The 26230-nt window shown below is 30.9% G+C and overlaps 1 protein-coding gene across 1 annotated transcript; it reads right to left on the reverse strand.

Annotated features, from left to right (window-relative positions):
* Positions 1-8033: 8033 nt before the first annotated feature.
* On the reverse strand, positions 8034-21278 carry LOC105116255 (30-kDa cleavage and polyadenylation specificity factor 30-like). Its single transcript, XM_011013515.1, has 7 exons — positions 20783-21278; positions 20337-20690; positions 15353-15515; positions 15048-15158; positions 12464-12532; positions 10101-10187; positions 8034-9184 (listed from the first exon to the last, which is right to left on the reverse strand). Exons 1-7 carry the CDS (start codon positions 21172-21174, stop codon positions 8297-8299), a joined length of 2064 nt encoding a protein of 687 aa, XP_011011817.1. The 5' UTR covers positions 21175-21278; the 3' UTR covers positions 8034-8296.
* Between the last annotated feature and the right edge of the window lie 4952 nt (positions 21279-26230).

Raw genomic sequence — 26230 nt, forward strand, 5'->3', positions numbered from 1 at the left:
ATATGTTATAAATATCCTTTTATTTGATAGAATTATATTTACAAGAAGTTAGTTTACAATTTAAACATTTAATTGGTATTATAACTTAAATCCTATTAAAGTTATTGATGTTCATATGTTAAATCAAAATTTTTATTGTAGAATTAAAGATACTACATACATAATATTCTCCAAACTCTTAAAAGATTTATAAATATTTAACAATATTATGGTCATATGTTAAAATCTTATTTTTATGAATATTTACAAGAAAAAAAACCTAACTCTTGTAAAAAACAATACTACTTCTATATTCATATAGGTGAAATTATATATCTTCTTATTATATAAGACATGAACTTTAAATTTTATTAAAAGTCTACACTCATCCTCCAAATAATATTAGAATGGGATCCACAATTAATTATCAATGTCTAATAGATACTAAATAATAATTTGTTATTACCTATTAAACTTAGATATAAGCTTCTTGCTAATTCGAAGTTAGGTTCCCATTACTGGTATCTTTACTAATGAGTTTCAACCTTATTCCATTAGTTGTTTTCCTTATCATGTCTTTAGATGATTCTTTTGTGAGCAAATTCACTAAATTATTCACAGATTTTATATAGATAATAGTGATTACTCCATTTGTAATCAATCCTCAAATATATCCATATTGAATGCTTACATATCTTGATTTACTATTGTAAATCTTACTGTATTTTTAAGAGATAGTTGGTTCACTATCACAGTATTAAAAAATAGTTTACATAGATTGTTACTACAACTTAATAACTAACAAAATATTTCTTAACCATTTTGCTTCTTTACTTCTAGTAGCCATGGCAATAAATTTCATGGACTTGATCCATAATCAACTTATTGTCGGTAATCTCATACTCAAAAACTTTTAAAGTAAAAAAAATGATCAAAACCTGATTTTTCCTGCTTGTAGTGTGTCTCCAAGGTAGCCAAAAAATTTTTGGCGACTTTAATTTAGAGAAGATATGATTCAAAATATACCCTCAATGGAGCACTTCATTTGCCTTATATTTCAATCTTTCAGTCTTAACAACAAAAAAGTCATCTTCTTATGGTTTAGGTAGTGCAAACGAGTTTGAGTAAAAAATATAGTAAATCTTTAATGAAATAAGCATGAATATTATTAGATCCATCCACCTTGTGTAATTCATACCATTAAAATGATCTAGTTGAATTTGAAATTCCTAGCAACCTTGACGCTTGAATTAAGATTTGTCTTTATCATAAAAACACCTTAAAATTTTAAATAAATTATTTAATATGAAACCAAATAAAAAGCTGACTTAGAGGCATGAAAACATTGTATTTAAGGTCTTTATTTGTCTCACACAGAGACCATACCTCTAGTATACAACCAAGCCCTCTAGACCTTAAAAAGAATAAAAAAAAAACAAATGGGAGAAAATATGTTTTTTTTTTGTTTATGTGTTCTTTGTGTAGTAACATGTTTATTAAACTTTAAATATTATGTTTGTTAATATTATGATTATTAATGAAACAATTATGTTTCAAGTTAAATTGAATAATTGTTATTTAGTAGGGATTTAGATGAGAGATGAGAGAAGAACGAGAAGGAGAGAAAAAAAAGTGTGAATAAAAATAAAGAAACATGTTAGTTTTTATGCTAATGGAAATAAAATTAAAAGTGCTTATTTTTCTAACATGCTTATGATACTTATGTATAAGAAGACATATTTTAACATCAATGACTTTGATCATTACCTTCCTAGTATTTGTATTTTTTTATTACAAAATCTTAAGGACATCTTTCCTAATGAGATTTCTAGTGGGTTGCCACCTATTAGGAGAATTAAAAACTGAATTGATCTTATGCTTGAAGCATCTATATCTAATTGGCTAGCCTATAAAAGCAATTTTTAGGAGATATAGAAACTTCAAAGGAAAATGAAAGAATTAATGATAAAAAGGTAGACAAGAGAAAACATAATTCCTTGTGCAATTCTATTGTTGTTAACACCCAAAAAGGATGGGACCTGGAGGATGTGTACCGGTTGTCATGCCATTAATAATATTACAAAAAAAAGCTTATAACTTATTTTAGCGAAAAACTCAATGGTGCAATATGAATTATCCTACTTATGATAAAAAGCTTTATGTTTTTGTAAGAACTTTGGAAATTTAGCAACATTATTTATGGTCTAAAGAGTTTGTGATCAAATATCAATCATAAGTCATTACAACATCTTAAAGATCAAAGGAAGTTGAATTGTTGGTATGCTGAGATGGTTAATCCTGATTATAATAGAAAAACATAAGTAGTAAAGGCTCTCAATGAGAATGTAAGGCGAGAAATACAAAAAAAAAAAAAATATATGTACATTCAAAGCTAATAAAAGGGAAAATAAGGTTATTGTTTAACCAGATGATTGAGTTTCAATTTGCATGAAAAAAAAAAATTATTGAAAAAAAAAGTTTTAAATCGATGCTGAGAGGAGATAGACCATTCTAAATCCTTAAAAGAATTAATGATAATGATTATAAATTAGATTTATCAGGTGAGTATAGTGTTAATGCCACTTTTAATATTTCAAATCTCTTTAGTGCCACAATTCATGGACAAATCCTTTTGATGAGAAATAAGATGATATGGTTAATACTACATCAAAAGATCCATTGGAAGTTCTAATTAAGCCAATTACAAGATCAGGGGTAAAGAAGCTTAAAGATACATTTAATGAGATTATTTAGAGTATCTGGACTAAAATGAATTTTAATAAGATTACACCTTCAACAAGTGATGATCTAACCTTAATTAATCTAGTTTATGTGCCAGAGAGGCCTAATTCATCTACAATATAAGCCTAATTATTTCGCAATGATGGGTAATTCATTTTAGTATTATAGGTGGTTTTGTGCTTATTTTTTTCAATGCATAATTTTATTCTAACAAGAATATTTGTTTATCCGATCATTGGATTATATTGAAATTTTACTAGATATTTTTAGAGGTTTTATTTTATATTGGGTTAAAATTTCAGGCGATTAAACATTAGAAAGACCTTGCAATAAATTCCATAAGATACCATGTGAGAATTACATTAGTTTCCTAGTTAATTTATGATTTTTCTTTATTTAAAACTCTTTTATTATTTTTCTAGCATTATTTGAGACTTTTTACTTATTATAAATAAGGTTATTTATCTTATATTTATATTTTTATATACAAAATTTGATTTCAACAATTATTATTATGTGTTAGAGGTTTTACTCATATTTTTTTTTGTTCTTTATTAAACTACTCTGACTTTTCAAATAATTAACCAGATTTCTTGTCATACTTAATTCCATATAATATTTTAGCTTGATTAGAAAGAGTCAATTTCACTATAGGTTTTTGGATCTTTATATCCATGAAATTCACATCACATGGCTATCATATAAGATTCACAAGCCCATATAGATAATAAAGTCTTATACCTAGCTTATGGGCTTATAAGACCTATAAACCTAACCAGTACCAAATTAGTCCAAATATCTTAACCTATCAATCATGTCTGAGACTTTAGTTACACTAGTCTTTCCAAGAGTCATGGAATAAATCTTAATCCTATTAAGATTATAATTTTATAGACAAAGGTAGACATCTAGTGATAATAAGATTCTAATCTTTAATCTCATTAAAATTAGTTTTGAGTCCAAATCTCATTAGCACTAGTATAGATTCCAATTCCAATTAAAACATTTAAAAGAGTTCTAGTCTCATTAGGACTCTAATAAGAAGTATTTTATTCTTTGTACTACATTGACATTTAATTTTTTTTGTATGTGTGACCCTTTAGGCTTTCAATCATGTTTGTAATGAGGCTTTATTATAGTCCTAGTATAAGTATAATTGTTTTATTCTTTCAATCAAATATGATATGAATACTTTATACATGCATCTTATTTCATTGAATAAAGTAAATAAATTAGCATTCTATCATAACACTCAAAGTGATTAGAAACAATCAATCAAGACTTTTTTCAACCCTTCCTAAATATGGTTACCGTATAATTCGACCTCTTTATCATACAATGCCATGAATTGACCTAGGGTTTGGAAGGTACATATCCTAGATAACCACTTCTGATTTTATTTTTATTACCTAGTAGATAGACTTTATATGAAATATGATTTTATAACTCTTCTAAAATCAATTCCTACTATGAGTATAGATTTTCTGAAATCATACACTTAATAAATAGTTAACGATATTTTTTTTATAACAAGTGACAAATCCTAAATTAATTATTCATAAACCTCCAAATGTCTTAGTGTATATCCTATCATTATTATATACAAAACCCTTTAGAGTCCACCCTAATAGTGTCAAAGTAAATGGTTCTCTATGCAAAGATAATATGATAACCTCAAATCAAAGGATCAAATACACTCATCTCTACAAGATTCTTATATACTCTAGGTAAATACAAAATGATTCTTATATAAGCCACGTCCAATAAAGTTTTTCCCTAACAAACATCTACATATTATACTTAGTATCATTATACTATAAAAGTGAGATTTTCCGCTATGATCATTTGATCATATAATTAAGATCTATTGCATACCATTATTATCACTTATATTGATGTCTAGTCTTAATAAAGCTATAACCATGAATATTTAATAACATTATTCCAAAATATATAAGATATATCTCATACCAAATATCATACATATATTACTATATAGATTTTTATTATAGAAGTAAGTACATAATGTAATTAAAATAAACTTAAACGATGGGTAAATATCAAATGAGTTATCATACAAGCCACGTTTGATGAATACATTTTCTTATAAGCATCTACACATTATTCTTAATATCAATATACTATAAAAGTGAGAATATCCACTACCATTCTATGATAAAGATCTAATACATATCATCATCAATGGCTAGTCATAACAAAAACTACAACCAAAGCACTTAATAGTGTTATCCATAGTGTATGAGTATCTATCATGTCATATATCATACAAATATTATAATATAGACTTTATCAAATAAATTAGTACATAATATAATTAAAACAAACTTAAAAGATAAAACAATGCCTTAATAATTTCATTAAATAACTATATTACATTTACACTCATAAGCTAATATCTATTAGCTTTTAGATCATAACACTCACTCAACAAATTCTCCAAAACGTTTTTTATTCAACCATCAATCATTCTTAAGCTTTTCTAGTTTTTAAAACTTTTAAACTTAAACTCAAACTTTATAGTTTATCAACTTTTTCAAGCTAGCTAAACTATGTCATGTATCATTTTCCTACATTAATAACTTTGCTCTTATTTATCATTCAAGCACCTTTTCTTGTTTTATATCATGACTCTTAATGTTCCATCCTCTTAATGTATTATATCCTCTTAATCTTTCTAAGTGAGTCATATAGTGAGCTTTCACTCTGATCATGTTCAAATCATATAGCCTAAAGAACTAAGTGTAGGACATAGCCTTAAGAATGTGTAACGGGACACCTTTTATTTTTTAAAAGAAAATATAAAAATAATGGTCAAGGTATACAAAGTATGATTTAGCAAAAAAGACAATTAGCTATCTCATTCTTATTTGTAAATAAATGTATAATATTGAATAAATATCAAATGACTTATTGATTCCAAAAGAAAAAAAAAAGACAACAACACTCCATCCAACTCAAATATGAAATAGTTAATTATATGATTGATTTTAAAAACACAAATATAATTAATAATCAATCCAAAGAAAAAAAATAAAATATGGCTAAACATTGTTCATATAAAACAAAGAGATACAAATGACTTATCGACCCCTAAACTTAAACTAAGAATTGTCCCTAATATAAACTAAAAGAGAAAGATATAAGAGCAACTTCTAGATTTAATTTCTAAAAATAAAGGTTAAAATGCTCATGAAGCTCCTCCATATTGAACAAACCTATAACAAAAAAATAAAAAAACATAAGTAATAAAAAAACTAAAAAATAAAAAAACAAAATGAAGAAATTTAAGAAACTTGGGTTGCCTCGTAAGTTTTAGTTTATAGCTTATAGTTAGACTTTCTTTGGTTATCATTTAGTATTAGTGAGTTTAATGGAGTGCTTATATTCATTGAAATCTCTATCCATCCCTCATTTTCTAGTGCACTTCAATCATGCTATAAAAAAAGGTGTGGGCCATAATAAATTATCATGAGTGTAACTTATTAGGAAAGGTTTAAAGGTGAGAATTATAAAGTACTTTCTACCCAAAAGCAAATTCATGTATTGATAATAAAATTAATTAATTTAATTATATTTTTATTTAAAATTAGAATTTATATTTGAATCAACTTATTAAAAACCTAACAGGTCATATACATTAAAAATTATTAGTAAAAAATTAAACTGGGATAATTAATCAAGTATTACTTGATCGTAAATAAATTTTAAAAATTGAGGACTATAATGTAATTTATACAAGGAATTACAATTCTTGACCAACAAAAATCAAGTAGAGACTTAATTACATAAATTTCTATATTTAGAAATAACATACGAGATATTTTCCTATTAATAGGATAATCTTTTTTTTTTATATAATTAGAATGTTATACCTCGTAATTTTCTCAATACATGTATTGTACACACTTTAAACATTAGATATACTTATATAGATAAGCATAGTAGAGAAAATAAAAAGATAATACTAAAAGTAAAGCAATTTCTCTCCTAAATAAGTTTTAAGAGATTTATAATCTAGTAATTTATATGGATTATTATTAGAGATCTGATAATTAAATATTTTATGATTTGCAACAATTTTACATTGAGAAGTTAATTAAACTCCAAAAAAGAAGAACTTTTTTTTAGAGAATCCTAAATGATTGTCTAACATGATTCTTGATTCCACAAGTTTTAAAAAAATATTGTTTTTGCTATGTTTATATGTTTTGATAAACCCAACAAATTATTTATTTAAAAAATATTTTAGTTGAATCCATGCACATTTTTGCCCACAACTTTCACTATTTTCTCGTAATCTCAAATTTATTTGATGAGTGCAATTCTTGGTTGCATTCCATCATGGTTAACCATGCTGTAAATCTGATCTAATTATTTGTTGTTTCATAATAGCCCAACCTGATGGCAATGTCAAATAAAATAGCTTTTACCTATCCATATGCATCAGTTTACCATGCCCAGTACTGCAAGGAAAGATATGGAAAGAAGTAAGCCTAATTTCCCTTTTGTTTCGTATCTAATTCATAGAGGAAAATGAGTTCTTTTTTGCATGCTTAAGGACTTAAAACAACAAAGGTTTTTTCATCACATTTTTTATGAAGTACCAGAGTTTGCACCAGTAACTTGGTTGCTCTCTGGCTCTTTAATTATCTACCCATATCGTTGGCTTTCTCAAAAATACTTTGATTACTTCTTTTGGCTGGATAGAATAGATGATTCACCTCATTAAATGTATAATACCGTGTCTGTCATGTCTCATCCGGAAACAGAGGTGCGAGCATGATTCTTGGATGTTATTATAGAAAAGGGAAAATATGTGATAATGGTGATGACAAGAAGAAGAAGAAGAAGAGGGAAAATGTGTGCGTATCCCTTGAGGGAGCATCAAAACCAACATAGTTCTTAAACTAAACACAAGGAGATTTTATAAAAGCCATGTTATAATTTATCCAGTCCATTATGTTGATCATATCAATTGTTTAAATATTGAAAGTATTTTATGGTTAAAAAGCTTTTTGAGAGTTCCCCTGCATTATTTCTCCACCAATCTTTGATGCTGATCTCCTTGACCATTTTGTTGATTTTGGTGTTGGAACGATCGTTTGCAAAACCCAGAAACAATTATTTGAATAAATCATTGCAACAAAAGGATTGCAGGGCCTAGGAAATTATAGAAAGAGGAAATTTTTTTATAGGAATATAGACGCCGTGTTCCATGCTTTTTATCTCTTTATGCTTCTCATTCCCGCCAGGGCCTTGTATAATGTTCATCCTCTGTAGACATCGCTAGATATCTAATCACAATTCTACTCATTTAGTTATACACCAATTTTTATATATATCTGACATGTCAACCTAAAAAATTGTAAGGAAAAAAAAAACAGTACAAAAAATCATTTATCCATACATTTTTATGCCCCAAAAAGTGTTAAGAAACCAAAGTCCACAGTTAAATCACATTCGAATGAAGGCTGATGCGAGATGGAGGAAGCGCATGTTCTACAGTAGGCCTTTCTGAGTAGTTACGCTCCAGTAGAATCGAGCACGCCTTCTGTTAGTGATCAGAGCCAGGAGTAGCATCCTCTCCGGAACCTCGACGCTTCTTCTTTCCCTCCCCATGCCTTGACCGTCTTGGTGCCTCGTCCTCACTTTCACTCTCATCATTTCTGATGCTATTTACAGCACCAAATTGATCCTCATGGGAAGCCTTTAATGTTTCCTGCAGGTATTTTCTCTCGTCATTTGATTCCCCAGCCGCACCCCTGACCACATCAGATTCTACACTATGCCTGTCATTTCGATCATTTGCAGCCGCCCTCTGGTCTCTCTTAACAGACCGGCTGTTGTTCTGGGAGGATGGCGCAGGAAACGGTGCAAACATGCCACCTGGCCGAGGACCTCGGAGAAGATTTGATGGAGTGGGACCCATCCCCCCAATGAAGGGAGCACGTCCTGGACCCATCATCATCCCATATCCACCAGCTGGAAACACAGACCCTGGTTGGGAAGGCCGCCCAGGAAACATCATACCAGATGTAGCACCAGCAAAATCACCAGAAAACCTAGGACCATATGGGGGGAATCCACGGGATGCCACACCAAAGAGATCTGGCATTCCAAAGCTATCAGGTGTAACAGCTCCATAAGAAAACCCGTCAGCACCCATCATCATGGGGGGGAAACCTCTGATGCCAGGGATGGGTCTAGCCCCACGAGCCATTGGATTGTGAGAAGGCCACATCATCCCTCTACCTCTCCCCCTGCCTTGAGCTGCTGGTCCAAGAGGCTGCCCAAAGGACTCGTCCTCCTCTTCACTTTCTTCCTCCTCCTCTTCTTCATTGTCCTCAAAGGGGACAATGTCAGGGTTCTCACAACCACTGTCAGGATTGACTCCCTTTTCCTTTTCCTCTTCTCGTTTTGCTTCTGCTGCAAGTGAGACTGCCTGCACCCCAGAAGGAACATTATTTAGATTCATTTAGTTCATTGCATTCCATAATTTGGAGAGTTGCACTTTAGGATCCAATGCAATATTGGGTCTAGCAAGGCCACCCATTAAGCATACTGGTTTCATCAATATAAAAAATAGTTCTACAAAAGAAATGTAGAAATTTTCTATTCCAGTTCTTGTAGATTTCACAAAACAATCAATACAATATATTTGTTCCAATAACCATATTGATGAAACCAGTTCTTGATAGAAAATCTACAAAAGATTGTTTTGAAATTTTCTATCCCAGTTCTTGTAGATTTCACAAAACAATCAATACAATATATTTGTTCCAGAAATTTGATCACTTATGTAGCAATGGTTTATCTACCCTTGAAAGGGCATTTATAGAAAAATGTGCTTGATTGATCATTTTTCAAAATCTACAAGAACTCAAAACGAAAATATTTAAGAAAACTATAATAGAAAACATTGTTCAAGTACAAATACTATATGGTGGTCATCTCAATCATGCAAAAAAGCAACATCCTCCATCCCATGTTAAAACCTATTTTGGTTGTTAAGCTGTGAACCTACTATCTTTGTCTAATTTCACATGATCCCTTACCAATTGTGGGACAACCTGATATACATGTTTACATGCATCTACATGACTGTAAATTCTATTGTATGTTCTCATATTTTGTTGCCACCTTCTAAATGCAGGGCAAATGGACAACAAACTTTTTTTAAGATTATCAAGAGCAAAATCTTCAAAATGTGACTGCATTTAGTTGCCAAAAAAGGAAAGGGCAAGGGCACAACACAATTCTTTTTTTCAATCTCATTTTCATTTTCTCTGAATTGTTCAAGTGCTTCTTGATCTAATTCACTGTGTTTAGAAGAAAAAAAAATTATGGAACAAGCATACCATAAGTTCGCTATCTGGCTCAAGATAAAGTAAGGACGCCAACTGCTCACCAATAGAGGGTTCTAGCTCTTGACAATCTCTACTAATCTGCGTTCATGAGAAGTAATATTAGGACTTGACTACAGCTTTTAGCTCCAATAAGTGAAATTTCAACTAAGAAAACAGTCATAACAAAAGAAATGCAGTGAAATCATATTGATATAAATGATTTCAAATGTGGAGCTCAATTATCAGAGGTACTTACATTCCTTGATGATTGCACCAATGCAAAAATAACAATGATAACAGTAATAATTCACTATCACACCATTCGAGCAGTAGAAGTAGAAGGCCTTTTGTATGTGTTTTTTTTTCGTCTTAATTCCATTAATAATTTCACACAAGTTTCATGCATTCTACATAGGGATTTTTGCCCATGCTAACAAATCAAAGAGTAAATTGTCACATTTAATCCAATATGAAAACTGGCAGCTGTACAATTGCATTCAGGCATTTCTGTTAAGTTATGAGCACCATGACTTGCTGATATGGTGCCTTAGGGTACTCAATTCAACATATCAAATTAATTAGATTTTGCCAGGCCTAAACACAACCCCTTTCATGGTGCAATTAGCAGTAGTCTCTAAGGCATTCCATGACTGGTTATAATGCTGAAGCATTGATTTCATATATGGTTGATGAAAAGGAACATCATTGGGAACTTGAATAGGCCTTTAACGGTATTTCTGTAATTTTTTAAATAACCTACAAAACCATTCTGGTAACTCAAAACATTGCTACTTTTACTTGTGGTGCCTTTGGTGATTCCATATTATGTGACATGATTCCTGTGCAAGTCCCTCACATTCTTGGTTGATCTTGTCTTTGAGATCAACATGTGGACTTCTCTCAGGGACAGAAAATGGTTTTCAGGCCAATGAGTTAACTTGACATCGAAATTACAAGGGCATTGATGATAATACGCATCTCTGGTGTTTTTCCAAGTAGCTAGCCCAAATCAAATGTGATTTTTTCTGTATAGCAAGAGAAGTGTTAAAATCAGCTGCTGTCCCTTTCTTCATGTTGACCCTAGAGGAAATTAGGTGGTTGTCAGATTTTTCTGATGTTGCACCAGTTAACTACCAAATGAGTTGCATCCTTTGCCTCTAATTCCAGGGTCTTAAAAGCCTAATCTTCCAGCCTATGAAAGAATCCTTGTGACATGCCAAGCTTATAAGGCACATTGATGAACTGTTGTCCAGCTCCAAAGAATTGTTTCAAGAATTAATGCATTGCTGTCCTAGCTTTGCTTGCACCAAAAAAAAATTATGGTTTTTGGTGCATCTATGGTGACAAGACATAACCATAAACAAGATTATCCACCATTTAATTGACATGTTGGATCTATGGCTACTTCTACAATCTTTCCAAATATAGATTTGAAAAGTAGGTATTCAGCATCATCAAATACTCATCAGACTTGAAAGTATCCTAAAGGTATTGATGTATAAAGCTTCATTCAAAGAGTGAAGGTCCTTGTATGATTCTGAAGAAAATTAGCGACAATGCTTACATTGTGCAAGTAACAACAGAACACCACTAATTTAAGAGAGGTGACCAAGGTTGTGCCAACGCATCTAAACATCATGTGGCATATTATCTTCAGGAGGTGTTATCCAGGTTCAAAAATGTCCTTTGGATACAATCAGCTGTTAAGAGCTGTATGGTAGCTCGTTTGTTCTCAAGTGAACATATCAATCCATAAGAGTTTGCCAAGCCAAAAAACACAGTCCATATGATGGCATACACTGGCAGCAATCTCTTTAAGGCATTTAGAAGGGCATTCTAGGACTGCCACTGATACACAAGCACTGTGGTGTAGAACCACCACCGAGAACACATAACCAGAGAACCAATTCTAAACGAGAAACTTAGTTTTAGTCTGATAATTAATATTCAACATTCTCTTAATATCGAGGTAGGGTGCTTATTTATTTTTATAGGCACCAAACCATATAAATAAGAAAACCTATTACATAGTACTAATACAATAATAAACTAAAATAATCTAAATTCCTATTTTAACTTCTAAATAATAAATACTAATATTCCTACATAATACTCAGAAAGTCCAAAATAATCATACAACATTAAAATTCCTAAACAATCAAATATTAATTCTAGTAGTTGGGAACTTGAACTTATTTGGTAAGGCAGATTTCTTAGAATCCAATTTCATGAACTTATTACTTAAAAGTTCATTCTTTATAAGAAAAGAGCAGAAAAATGCAAGTCCTCACAAACATAGTATACACAGTATATCTTTTCATGCACGGGGATAGAAGAACAACAAAAAATAAATAGACGAAGACCAAGGATAGTACCTTCACCGGCAAGTTCTCATTGAATGGGTTTCTCAAGTGGCGAGTTTTGTGGAAGGACAGTTCACACAACTTCAAAAGGAAAATTGCAATTAGTTATGTCATAGATTTGTGCTATTTAAACATACACAAAAACTAATGTATCGAGATTTTTTATAATTAATTTTAATGGCTATCCCCAGATTTTGAAATCTCACATTCAATAACAAGCATCTAATGCACATAATCTGTCATGGTACTATGAAATTGAAAAGCAGCAGCAGTCAGTTTTTGTTTTTCTGCTAGCCATGATATAACATTTGGAGAAAGGATAGTTGTGAATTCAAAACAAATTATTTTCCATATGCTACAATTCACATGGAGAAGCCACCAAAATCATGAGCGAGGCCACTCAGGAGTCAGGACTCTGCACCACAAACAAATAATGCACTGCACAACAAATAAATAATGCATGATGACTTTTAGGAATCTAGTTTTCTCTACAATCCATTGTTGCTTTTCTAATTAAAGCAGCCTCCAAGTCAAGTTAAAAAATACAGTACCTTTATATACATTGCAAGATATAAATTTTGTCAGATTGTCATCAAAGAACCAGTCTAAAATTAGTTCACGTTACCAAAGTATTTGATACCCCTTTTGAAGATATTGCCTGTGCCAGGTTTATATCTTCCTGTGCCAGGTTTAATGGCACATTTTTTTACCCCTATACTGTTATTTTTTTATGGATTTTGTCTCTCAGTGATTTTTTTATGAATTCTCCTTTCTACTATAAGTTTCATAAGGTTGTTTACCTCACGTCCAGTTCTATTGTATTTGACACCACATGTAAAAAATCAATTCGTCAAGGCATAAGAAAATTACGCGTGAAAATTTAACAAATGGACTTTTACAAAAAAAAGTGAAGGGGGGGGGGGGTAAAGAAAAGGCCCAAATTTGAATAGTAAAGAAATTGAATTAAAATTTTAGGAATAAAGGTTGTATGCTTTACCCAATATTTTTAATTTAATTTCTTCAACAACATTTTAATTAATTTGTAAATATTAATTTAATTTTTACTTTAAAAAATCCAACCTTTTTTTTAAATTTGACGAAAAAATATACTTTACCTAATAAATATAATTTAATTTATTTCTTTATTATTTTTCTAATTTTGAAAAACCCAATCTTTTTTCCTATAATTTTAATTTAATTTCCTTGATACTCAACATTGGTTTTTTTATTTCTTTTTCTTTTATTTTTAAAATTTCCACATGTAATTTTCTTATGCTGTTATGCACAAATCTTTAACACATCACACCCACTCAAAGGAACTAGAGGGGCAGATTTTTTCATAACCTACAAAACAAGGGTAGAATCTATTAAAAAATAAAAATAAAATTAGGATCAACTTCCATATAAAAATACAAGGGCAATCACTAACCCCTTCTCAACAACATGGGAATTTTAAGCTTACTTTTAAGTGACCATGTTATCAGCTTAATTTTTATGTGAAACATAAGTAATTATATTCTAGCAGGAATTAGGATATATAAAATATCATCTCATGATGAAGATTCGAGTTTCTTGTTCTATTCCTTATTCCACATAAGAATAAAAGTTTTCATTATTTAGTTCAGGTCTAATTAGCATTAAGAGTTTTGATTCCCAATATACATGCTAATGCAATCGTTTAATTTAATAGAGAATACCCTCTTTTAAAAGAAAAATCCAGCAATTGGCTCCTTAAGATAGTATGGTGCATTAAGCATGAGTAATGAGAGTTAAACACTTAATTTGATGTTTTAAGTAGTACTTACATGAGTCTAGTTGCCTGGAAAAGATTTCTTGAAAACAGAGAACTGAGACAAATGTGTTTACCAATTAGTATTTACTTTGAACATGTGTTTCGGTTTTTCCAGTTCTCTAGAAAACTACTAAAAGTTTCTTTTCCAAATTCTCATCTTTTATAAAAAAAGGCTTATGTAATCTTTTTGACATTCATTATTTTAAACAATCCAAACAAGGACCTCATTCTCTGTTTTATAGAACTACCAGTTCGTAAGCTTGTTTTTATGGACAAATTGAGTTTAGAATAATGACAAAAGAGGCGATAAAATTGGAAAATTTATTTCTAAAAGTAAACACGACATAAGGTTATCTATCATCTATTTACAATGTTATGCTAATTGTCTAAGAACTAAACCGAAATTCCACAAACCCTGTATCACTTTTCTTTAATCTAAAACCTTAAATCTCCAATTTTCCAAGCCAAGGCCCACCATAAAGCATTTGTGTGATAAAAACTGGAACCTGTCCCACATCATGCACTAAACCTTCCTGGTTGCAGCCTGAGGTTTCTGCATAAATCCTTTCTAATTTATAACTAACAAGATGTAGTTATGAGAGAAATAAAACGCAAAACTTTCACATCAATCAAATTTGTTAAACTCCAATTGAAATCAAAACAACTTTCTTCTCAATTTATCTATCATACTTCACTTCGGATTAAAACACTGATAGTCATTTTATAATTACAGTATGATGTCTTATCATTCAAGGCAGAAACAAATTCAGAGAAACAGAATAGATGTTGAGGGAAAAAGAATACCTTCAACCATTTGACTGAGAAATTCCTCCCATAATGCGCGGTTCCATGTGCATATTTCCAATTCCCCCCACCAACAGAAGCACCAATTTTGGATGTCATCTTTGCACAACCCTATCAACCATACACAATTTCAGGTTTAGCATCCCAGTCAGAGCAAACAAGGGCAACTTGATGCAACTTAGCAACTAAGTTAGCCAAGTAGTAGCCTTTAATCAAAACCAATCCAAAACAATTTTTTATAAGGAAAGTTGGGGATCCAAACTACCAAATTAAACAACTCAATGAATAATAAATTCCAAATTCACCTGGAAATGTCGAGTCCGGTTTACTGAGAATATCAAAATCACGTTGTCAGCAGAGTCTAAAGCTTCATTCAGTTTAATTTCATTGCTCCTTTGAGTTGCCCATACTCCTTGCTGCACAGATAACTCCAAATTTTCACGGTTGCAGCTCTTAACAATAAAGTACCTAAATTCCATATATGGAACAAATAAGTTAGCGCATTCAATTATGGAAAAGAGAAATTTGCAATTTAATTATAAACAAGGTGTGCCGAGAGACACTGAAATCAACCCCCAACTTATAGTTGGTAGAGTACAATGTCCTTTTCAATGCAATGCAATAGTACAATTAAAAGGAAAGCAAATCACACAGTAGAAGTTCAATAAACAGAAAAAATACAAAAAGTAGATTAGAAATAAAGTGAACTCATGTATTAATAAAAACCAAGAACAGGCTACTAGCAGCTTGACCAGGCAGCCAGAGAAACCCACATACAGCATGCAGAACATCCTAAACACTAGCATGAGGACTTCAAGGTGATGAGGTCCAGTGGCACAAAGAAACTCCTACTTACACAAGCCCACATTCTCAATCAGTAGCAAAATAGAAACTGATATCACCAAAGAATTTTGCAACTTAAACCATAATGAAACTTTGCATTCTTAGTTAATCAGGATGAAGGAGATACTTCCCCTGTAAATCAGTTAAATCACTTTCACCTCTCCACGCCCATCTTATTTGCTTATTGACAGAAATCAAGATGCAAAAATAAAATGGTAGATCAGCATGAAAGATGTGTTGCATTACTGAAAACAATTAATGATGTTCAAAAGGAAACGCATTTGAAAGGCTTTATACTATTAATAACAGCTGTATCTAAAATTATAAGCTGAGAGGAATTTCAAACACCTAAAGCACACATGTTAACAACCAACCACTTATATGGGAAGTCAGGGTAAAGCCTGTTCCCACTTATTCTCAATAGGTTCTAACAGTATACAAGAAGATGGGGCAAAACAAAACCTAGTTTTATGAGCATTTCAATTAATAGAAAATAAAAAATCCCAAACCATGGCACCTTATAAACCACCTATTTTAAAAGCAAAATGCTCATAACACTAATAGAAGATAAACTTTCACCACTGAATGGATATCAGCTCTAAACATCCATCCATTCATTGAATTTCATCACCATACCAGGAAAGAACAAGGACACCTGCAGCCTTGCTGAGAGGCAGATAGGCCTATGATTCACTGCAAAATTAATAGTTGATAGCCATACCAGTTTAAATCACAAATACAAAGGATAGTTTCCTAATAATGAGTAATTCACAGCACAAGAAAATATCCTCTTCGTCCCTAAAAAACCCTTGTCAAACAGAAATTTAGTCTCATCATTAACTTGCCATGTTCTGTCCCAAAAACACCAACAATGAATAACCAGTCAGTCACAAAACTTAAGCCAAATATCTATAAAGTTTAACAAGAGAATCACAGTTCATTGGCAACTCATCATGACACCATACTCCATGTCCTCACTCTTCATTCAGTACCTTCTATGAGTACTTCATTTCCTAAATGAAGGTTTCTTGTTCCCATTCAGAAAGCTTATATCGACTAAGTTAAGAATTTAGATATTTTAATTGTAAATAAGGAACCTCCTCCATGTTTTAGGAATGCTTTTTTTATTAGCAAGCACTAAATCTTTATTCTCTTGCAAAAATTTCCAACATGGAAATCACTGAAATTACAGCTTTGACCTTGTTCACATATTCACTGAAAATCAGACTTTGTCCCCTAGGCTGCATCATAATGTTAATTTCCAGTGTCATTATTCTGAAGATGCTATCCTTGTTGAAGTGAATTCGGATTCTCCACCGAACTATGATGTCTGTACCTTCTTGACCAGTGAAAAATGGGATTCCCCACCAATCTATGATGCCTACCCTTTATGATGTCACTAAAAATCAAGTAGACACAAGGAGAACATAAAGCAACTTATGAAAAATTCATCAGATTACCCACACTATCCTTTTCCTAAATGTATAATGCAGTCTCAAACAAAGGATTCCAGAAAGTTATATGGTGGCAACAAATGTTGACGATGGAAATTAGGGCTTCACTTATGATATATTGGCCCAGGAATCAAACAGGTGAGACAAATCACAAGTACATGTTAATTGCTCAACAATTTTTATCATAAAATGAGGCTACTATCTAGGACTTCTATATGCTTGATGTGCCAAAACAGGGACAATTTGCTTTAACCTGGGAACATAATGCGAGAGCTATAGTTAATTTAAGTGTTCATATTATTGTAGGTCTCTTAATCCCATTCCAAGTTGTAATGTCATCCCGATTCATTCACAGCTTTTCAGGATGTTTTCTCTTTATCAAAATCATAAGTTTATACACCCCAAATCCATGTTCACTCATATCAAGTTCATTCTTTCTTAAATTTAGCCGCTCTTTTTATTATTACTTCGTTCATTATATCAGCCAAATTTCAAGTGACATTTTCTCCCATCCATTGCAACTCATGACAAATCACACAATCAGTGCAGTCATCCTAGGATCATTCAAACTTGGAATCATACACCATTACATTCAAATCTACAGCTTGAAATTTTATGTTCATGTTTACAAGCTTGTTTAAGAACACATTTCAAATTCCCAAAATTCTGTTTTAAGGCTTAAACTGCATTACAGAGCCCAATTATCTTTTTTTGTTTACCAAACAATTTAAAAATAGGACTACTGTCTTGAGGAAACAAACCAACAGAGTCTTAATCACTCTTAGCTGACTCACATGGGAACCTAATCCATTCAAAAAATTTCAAACACAAGCAAAAGCTTACTAATTATCCCGCGCCTCCTATTCCAAAACAGACCGTAACACAGATACATGTATATGCACACACAGACATACATATAACAAAATGAGTTTGTAGATAGATGGGTGAGTGGATGAATATTAACATAAAGCAATAAAAATATAAAGCATGAAAAACAAACTAGCATTCTATTTTGGGTTGTTTACGCATGCAATTATTAAAACCATTTGCAACATCAATTACTTACCATGCATTCATCAAATTCTCTAAGGAACCTTATTGTGTCATTTGATGCAAAGGAAGAATGGTCCCTTGTAGCTACTTCTTCCCTTAGCAGTCTGAGTGAAAAATTGATTCTACAGCAAATCCTACCAATATACAGTTGCTATAAAAACAGCCAACTTTCAAAGGATGAACACAACTTTTACAATTATCAACCACTAATACAAAATGCATCAACTGAACAAGTTCAGCATGTATTTGCATATACATTTATCACCTTGTGGACATTAAAACTAGAAGTCATGTATGAGAAGAATTTAGAAGTTTCACAGTTGGTTGATCAAAAGAATAAATGGAACAAAGAGAAGGGTGATTCAATAAGAAAAATCAGGCATTCTATTTTAAGTTCTTTTTCTTTATTTTTATTTTTTTTATGAATTATTAAGTTCTTAATGCAGACATCAAATAAGCAGGATTATAATAGTTTTGTGGAACTATCAGACACAAGCATACATGATGCAGACAACAAAAGGAAGCAGGATTATAGTCTCTTTCTATAATTATTGAACACAAGGGCATTTTTATAATTTCTGCTGAAAGTCATCTAGGCCTAGGTTTTTATTTTATGCTCAAGTGGCTTATTAGTCCTTAATTAGGTAGATTTAAATAGAAATGGTAGTATTTTCTTATTTAAGATTTAAGTCCGGGAATTCAACAACTTAATGCTTTAGGTGTATGAGGAGTCTATAAGTAGCTATGTTGGTATGCTTTGTTAAGAGAACCAGATCTACGAAAAACATTTCCGGCAATTACAATTTAATGGTGTGTCATCCAATCAATCTTAGGTGTGACTCCTAGGAACCCTAGGTGAGATGCCTACTTATGTTTTCTATCTTCTAGGTGTGATTCCTAGAATAACTAGTAATGTGAAAGCTGGTGGCCTTTTACTTCCATACCAATTCAAATTCAATGCCCTAAATCCCCTGTTCTTATACTCTAAATGTCCAATTTCCATGCCCTAATTCTTTACCAAACCCTATCAGAACAGATACTTCAAAGATGTCCTGCATGAGTTCTTTGTTACTTAAATATTGGTGGGTGTCAGTCATTTTGCATCAACAACTTAAAATACCATCACACTAGACTAAGTTATCTGACAGAAAACAGCTATGCCCCAAGGAATCAGGACATGAAAAGTAGTTGTCCCTGTATGTGAGGCATTAATTAATATCTCAACACTGTTTAGGGAAAACTAATAATAAAATGAGAAAGTTGCAAAACATCATTAAATTAAGAAGTAAAGAATGCATTATCAAAAGCAAAGAGAAGCCTGCAAAGCATATACCAATGAAATATATCCACAAACTTTTTACACAAACACAATAAGCAACATTCTCAAAGCATCCACTTCATAAGAGGGGTTATTTTTTTCAAACAAAGATTAGGAGATGATCTTTTGAAACAGTTTTAAGGGCCTTGACTGCAAGAGAAGTTGTTAGAAAAACAGGACTAGAATCTGGAGTAAATTGAACAGTAAGAATAGTTACAGCTGATGCATGTCTCTTCAAGCAATGATGCAACTATCCCATTTGTTCCACCATCTATGGAACATAAAGAGATGCTGGATGCCTTCATGCCTGAGGCACGCCAAGAGCCATTTCACTTTAGCATCAGTAGGATTCAATGAACAGGATTAATCCTTGCAAATTATTGATTTTGGGGACCTCCAAGCCAACTTACACAGGTGAACAGTTAGGGAAAATTAAAAGAGAGGGAGAGAGACAGAGAGGTTTGAAGTAATAATGGGCTTTATTAGATGATCATAGACTTTTGATACAGGAAGTCATCTATATGTGTAGTTTTAATAACGATAACCAGAATATCCAAGAAAAACAAAATACAATAATTGATTTACAAAACTCAATAAAAGACCTCAGAACTCTGAACACACCTAGATATTCCTTGAGGTAAAGGCGTTGCAATTCTGTTCAAAGGATTAGGCTGTTGTGGTTGCTGGTGCTGGCCATTTGTAAGATGTGGTGTCTGGGTCTGTTGTTGTTGTTGTTGTTGTTGCACGTTAGCCGACTCCGTTCCTGATGGTTTTATGATGGTATTGGGAGATTTTTCTATTTGTTGAGAAAAACCAGCATTCCGTTGTTGAAAATTTTTGTTAGAGTTCACACCATTGTAAGAATTCAGTTGCTGAATCTTTTGAACAACTTCTTCTACAGGAGGTGGAGGTCCAGGCAACTTGGCATGCCTATACCTGCAGTCTGGACCATTCGGACAAAACCCCAACTTGTACCTACAAGAGAACACACATATATTTTCTTACTGATGATTCAAAGGATGTCCTTATTTACATTAATATTTACTGACCGAAAGTGGCTTACTTACATATTGCACTCCTTGATATCCTCATTGGTGTGCTTGTAAACGCAATCTTGCTCCCTGCACTCTCCATAGAGTCTAAAAAACCGACACACAGGCATTCTAGACTTGTCATATTGGTGAAGGAAACCGCAGGCGTCGCCTTTCATGCAAAGGCTTCGAAGCCAGTGCCGACATACAGTCTGCCGGAAGCTCCGTCGACCCGTCTGGATGTCCGCCGCACCAGAGTTGCTGTTGTTGGCGGTATTGGTGGTTGTGTTTGTGGTGTTGGGGGCAGCTGCGGATGCGGCGCCGTAATTGTCGGATGGAATCGCTGGGATAGAGGCGATGGGGTTGGCGGGGCCCGAATCGAGGCCGCCCTCGAAGTCGAAGCTTAGAACTCCCTCTGAGTCCTCCATGGTATGGTATGGTATCGTATGGCACTGCCGGTGTCTAATTAGGGCTTTATTTTATTTCTAAATCAAGGCCGTGCTGAGCAGAAACTGAAATTAGATGCCGGTTTCGTTTTTTCCTCCTTTTATAAATTACTCCATGTAGTCGTACCTCTCTTTACTTTACAAAATTACTCCATGTAGTTTTACGATGCTTAATTTAATATTATTTTGTTCTAAAAAATATTTTCTTATCTCCGATTTTTCATATTACTTACTTTTTTTATTTTTTTTATTTCTCAAAGAAAAAAAATTAAAAAAATAAAGTGGACAAAAGAAACTAATTAATTAGTTTTAAAATTAAAGAGATTATATTAATTCATTTTGCAAAACAAAATAAAGTAATTTATATTTATACACGATGTAGCAAATTTTTCACTAAGCCAAGGGAGCATTCACATATTTATGCTGCAATAATTCATGAAGATAATCCTACTAGATTAAATACCATATCAATTGATCCTCCATCTTGCATATAAAACCTAATCCTTTATTTTGATTTCATATTTTTTTTGAAATATAATGGTAAGAAAGTTAGCTTAGTGAAGTTAAATGTCAATTTATTGAATCTCTTGGTTTTGTTTAGATGGACTTGGATCTTGAGGATTTTTAGAGGTTTATTGGATATTTTGTTTTTGTATTTCTTGTTAGCTTTGAAAATCTTATTGATTTGAAACACTTTATTTCTCTCCATTTTCAAAACTAGTTTTCTTGATTTGATGGGCTAAATGTATTTGATTTGTAATTTTATAGAATATTAATTGAGATATATATAATTTTTTGGTGATTTTGTTGTTAGTGTATATGTTATGCAGTTAAATGATTAGTTACATTTGATATTAATTTTATTTATGTAAAAATAATATTTTTAATAAATTCATCTTTTATTTTTAATATTTATTTATGTTTGATTAATAAATCTAGATTAAGGATTCAATTATTGAGACAAAAATTATTTACAAAGAAAAATATAAAGTGGTTATAAATATGAGGATTCGTATTGTATCAAAATATTGTTTATAAATATTTATGGTCAATACTCTATTAAGATTGGATATTAATTAGAGTTGTTAAAATCGGTATATATTATGTTTTTTTCTTATGAAAAAAATAGTTATTCTCATAAGATAAAGTATTAAGGACACCTAAAATTATTATGTAAGTGTTTGTTAAATAATATATACATTGAATTAATTTACTAGAGAAATTCGTATAGAGAGATTACTTGTGTATATTGAAAGACTCACATGATGATTGTATAAGTGATCCATAGACTTGAAATTACTAAGTTATTTTATATCAAAAATGTTATGTTTTGATCTTAACTAATATTAACTTGATCAATAGTAAAAAAATTAGTAGATATTAAGCATAACATGGATTGTTTGAAAGTATTTGAGTAATTAATAGATACTACATTATCGTAATGACGTGGATAAGTATATAATGCAACCTTCAATACCAAAGGACCTATTAAAAATGCTAATTAGACCAATTACGCGATCAAGGGAAAAAAGCTCAATTACGCATATAATGAGTTTATTCAAAGTATTTGAGTTAAAGTGAATTTTAAAGAGACTACAATTTATTCAAAGTATTTGAGTTAAAGTGAATTTTAAAAAGACTACAATAAGTGATAATCACACTTTAATCAATTTAAATTATATGTAAGAGGGGGCTAATTCATTTACAACACGGGTCTAATTACTTCGCAATGGTGGGTTGTCCAAATAGAACATGGAGAACCTTGATTCATTAATGTGTTTTATTGATTTCATATCAGTTAGGAGTCCTTGTTATATGTGGAAACATTTAAAGCAATAAAAAAGTTCATATTAGGTCTTTTTGACAACTTAACAATTCTTAGTTGATAAAGGAATAGAGGTAATAAAGAGTCAATATTCTATAAGGAAACTAAGGTGTGGTAGCAAGCTTATTTGGAAGGTTTCCTCATTTTACATGAAAATGAAAGGGCGACAACAACTATCCTTATTTTCAAAGATATTAAATCGACTAAAAGGCTTTTATACACGGAAACATTTAGTTTTTTGCTTTTTTAAACTATTATATACAACTTTAGTATTTTAAGTTTTAGAATTGGGTTTTTCTTTTTAATACTTTGGGCTTTATTTCATATGCTATAAGTTATTTTTAAATTGGGTTTGATGTCAACCCTTTGGTTCATTATGATTATATCCTTTTCAATACTATAAGTACTCTTTTACAAGTTTACTATTTAAATTGATATTAATCATGTTTGTTGTATATGGTGTGCTTATGTGTGAGAAGATTCTTATATTTTTATTTTTTCATTGAATTATCTTAATTTGTTAAAGAATAATTGTTTTTATACCGTCTTTTTTATATTTCTCATTCACAATTTCTTATAATATTAAGTGTGAATTTGATTTTAATAGTTTTGGTGTCTTGATTTAAGTAATTGTTATATCGAGCTTTAATCAACCAAATATAATTTTAACTTTATTGGTTTGTTCTTTTTTGCCTATGGGTTCTAGGGTTCTTACCATTTAGGTTTGCATTAGTTAGTATTAAAACATGACTTAAAATCAAGTTATATCCTTTTATGTTTAATTTTTCATTTTGTTTTTGTGTTCTTTCTTCAATTATGAAATTTACAACATAGTTTTAAAAAAAAAGTCCTTGAATTTCATTACTATCAAAAGAAAGTTAGTAACGCATGCACGTACGCACACACATATATGTATAAAAGAAAAGAAGTAAATCATCTACAAAAATTAAGTTGCAAGCTTGAAATTATAAAAAATTGAATTCAAAAACTCAAAGATATACACTTACAATTGATATTCTTTGGGTTTTTGGTTTCTTAGTTTCAAAAATTAATTTCAGGGTTATTTCGACGTACTTAGGTTTGGATAATTCTAAAATTACAAAATAAATCATATAGGGTCAATTTGCATTAATATCTTTTTTATTTGCCTCCATAATATTAGGCCATATTAGTATTCTAAAGATATTTTTTAGTTAATTGAGTCATATTACATTAGTTTTCTTACTTAAACGTTTGTTTTCGCATCTTCGTAACATATTCATATTTGATTTGTAATCTTTAGCATTTTTTTATTTGTAATGTTAACCTATGGGTCACATATTAATATTTATAATATCTTGTATTTTATTATAACAATTAAATGAAAAATAAACTAATGATATGCTTGGATGATATTAAGTTTAAACAGGTTTTATATGAAGATCACATCAACAATCATATGGAAATAAATGAAGAAATTCATCAATATGTCTAAGATATAAAGCAAGTAAAGACTTAACTAGTAAGGATTCATTTTAGAGCTTATTATTAAATTTTTATATCTTACACAATAGCAAATTTAAATGAACTTGCACACTTCACATTGCATACATAAATAGGATTAATATATATATTTTAATTAGTTCAAATTTTACCAGGTTTGAAACTGTCAAAAGTGGTTTTTAAGCTGAATTGATCGACCACTTGAGCATACCAAACCAGTCAACTATTATTTATCCATAATGAACACATGAAAATTTTGTAGGAACCAGTCAACCGAATAATATGGTTATTTGAACAGATAGACTATCTTAGCCATCAAAAACATTCCTACAACTAGTTTCTTTTAGAAACATATAGATAGCTCTCTTTTATGTAAAATAAAGCAGATTCTGAACATGCATGATATAAAAGTTATTTCAAAAGAAAAACCTACTAAAAATCAACAATCCTAAGATACTCTAAGTTGTGCTAAATTAAATCTTCATATTATATCACAAAAGTATAAAATGTCATCCTCATTACAGTTACACACCTTCAATTGTCCTAAGTGTTATTAAGTAAGCCATAGAGATTATAGTTTTTATTGTATATTATACTTCTTCAACGAGTGCATTTTATTGTAAACAAATCATAATTGTAAACTCTTGAGAGTTTAAATAAACTCTTGGCAATTGGTGAGGTATTATCACTAAAAAAAATCTTGAAAAGGGAACATCTTTAAGTGATGAAATTGATTGGTGTGGATTCATCAAGGGCATTTTGTCTTAATACTCAAGTATAGTTGGTACTTGAGATGTGAATGTAGGCTTATCGAATCACATCGAAAACTAAGTTTGTAATTTTTTTTCCTTATCTTTTTACTTTAAACACTTTAATTATATTGTTGATTATTATGTTATATGTGTTTAGTGTGATTATCTGTATTATTTAGCATTATTAGTGAAACACCTAGTTTACCCTCTAGGTGTTATTATTGTTTTAATCCTATAACAATAGTTGATATCAAAGCTTAATTCTCGTACATATAAGTTTGCTTAAACTTAAGTAAAATGGCAATCATTAACTACAATGTTCAAAATAAAGGAGCATCTACCTTCAGGTCATCTTTCTTTGATGGCAATGATTATGTTTATTAGAAAATTATGATGGTTATCTATCTTCAATCCATTGATTATGATTTATGGTTATCCATTGAAAATGGACCCCACAAGCCTACTAAGATTGAAAATAATATAATAATTCCTAAACGTAGAAGTGAGTATACCGATGGTGATAAGAAGTTATCTTTTTTATGGATGTTAAACCTATGAACATTTTGTATTGTGCTTTGAATATAAATGAGTTTAATAGAATATCATCTAGTAAAAATGTTAAGGATATATGGCATGCTTTAGAAATGACTCATGAAGGTACTAATCAAGTTTAAAAAATCCAAAATTAATATGCTTATACATTAATATGAGTTATTCAAAATGATTCCAAATGAATTAATAACTAATATGTTTACTAGAATCAAAACTATCAATAATGTTTGTATTTTCTTAGTAAGACTTATAGTAATACCAATATTATGAGCAAAACTCTTAGGTCATTGTCAAAGTCTTAAGAAGCAAAGGTGATGGCAATTCAAAAAGCTAAAGATCACACTAAACTTCTATTAGAAAAGCTCATTGGTTCACTATGACTCACAAAATCAAAATGAAGAAGCAAGAACTAGAAAAGAAGCCAAAA

The sequence above is a fragment of the Populus euphratica genome, unplaced genomic scaffold (assembly GCF_000495115.2).
Source record: "Populus euphratica unplaced genomic scaffold, PopEup_1.0 scaffold886.1, whole genome shotgun sequence".
Lineage (NCBI taxonomy): Eukaryota > Viridiplantae > Streptophyta > Magnoliopsida > Malpighiales > Salicaceae > Populus > Populus euphratica.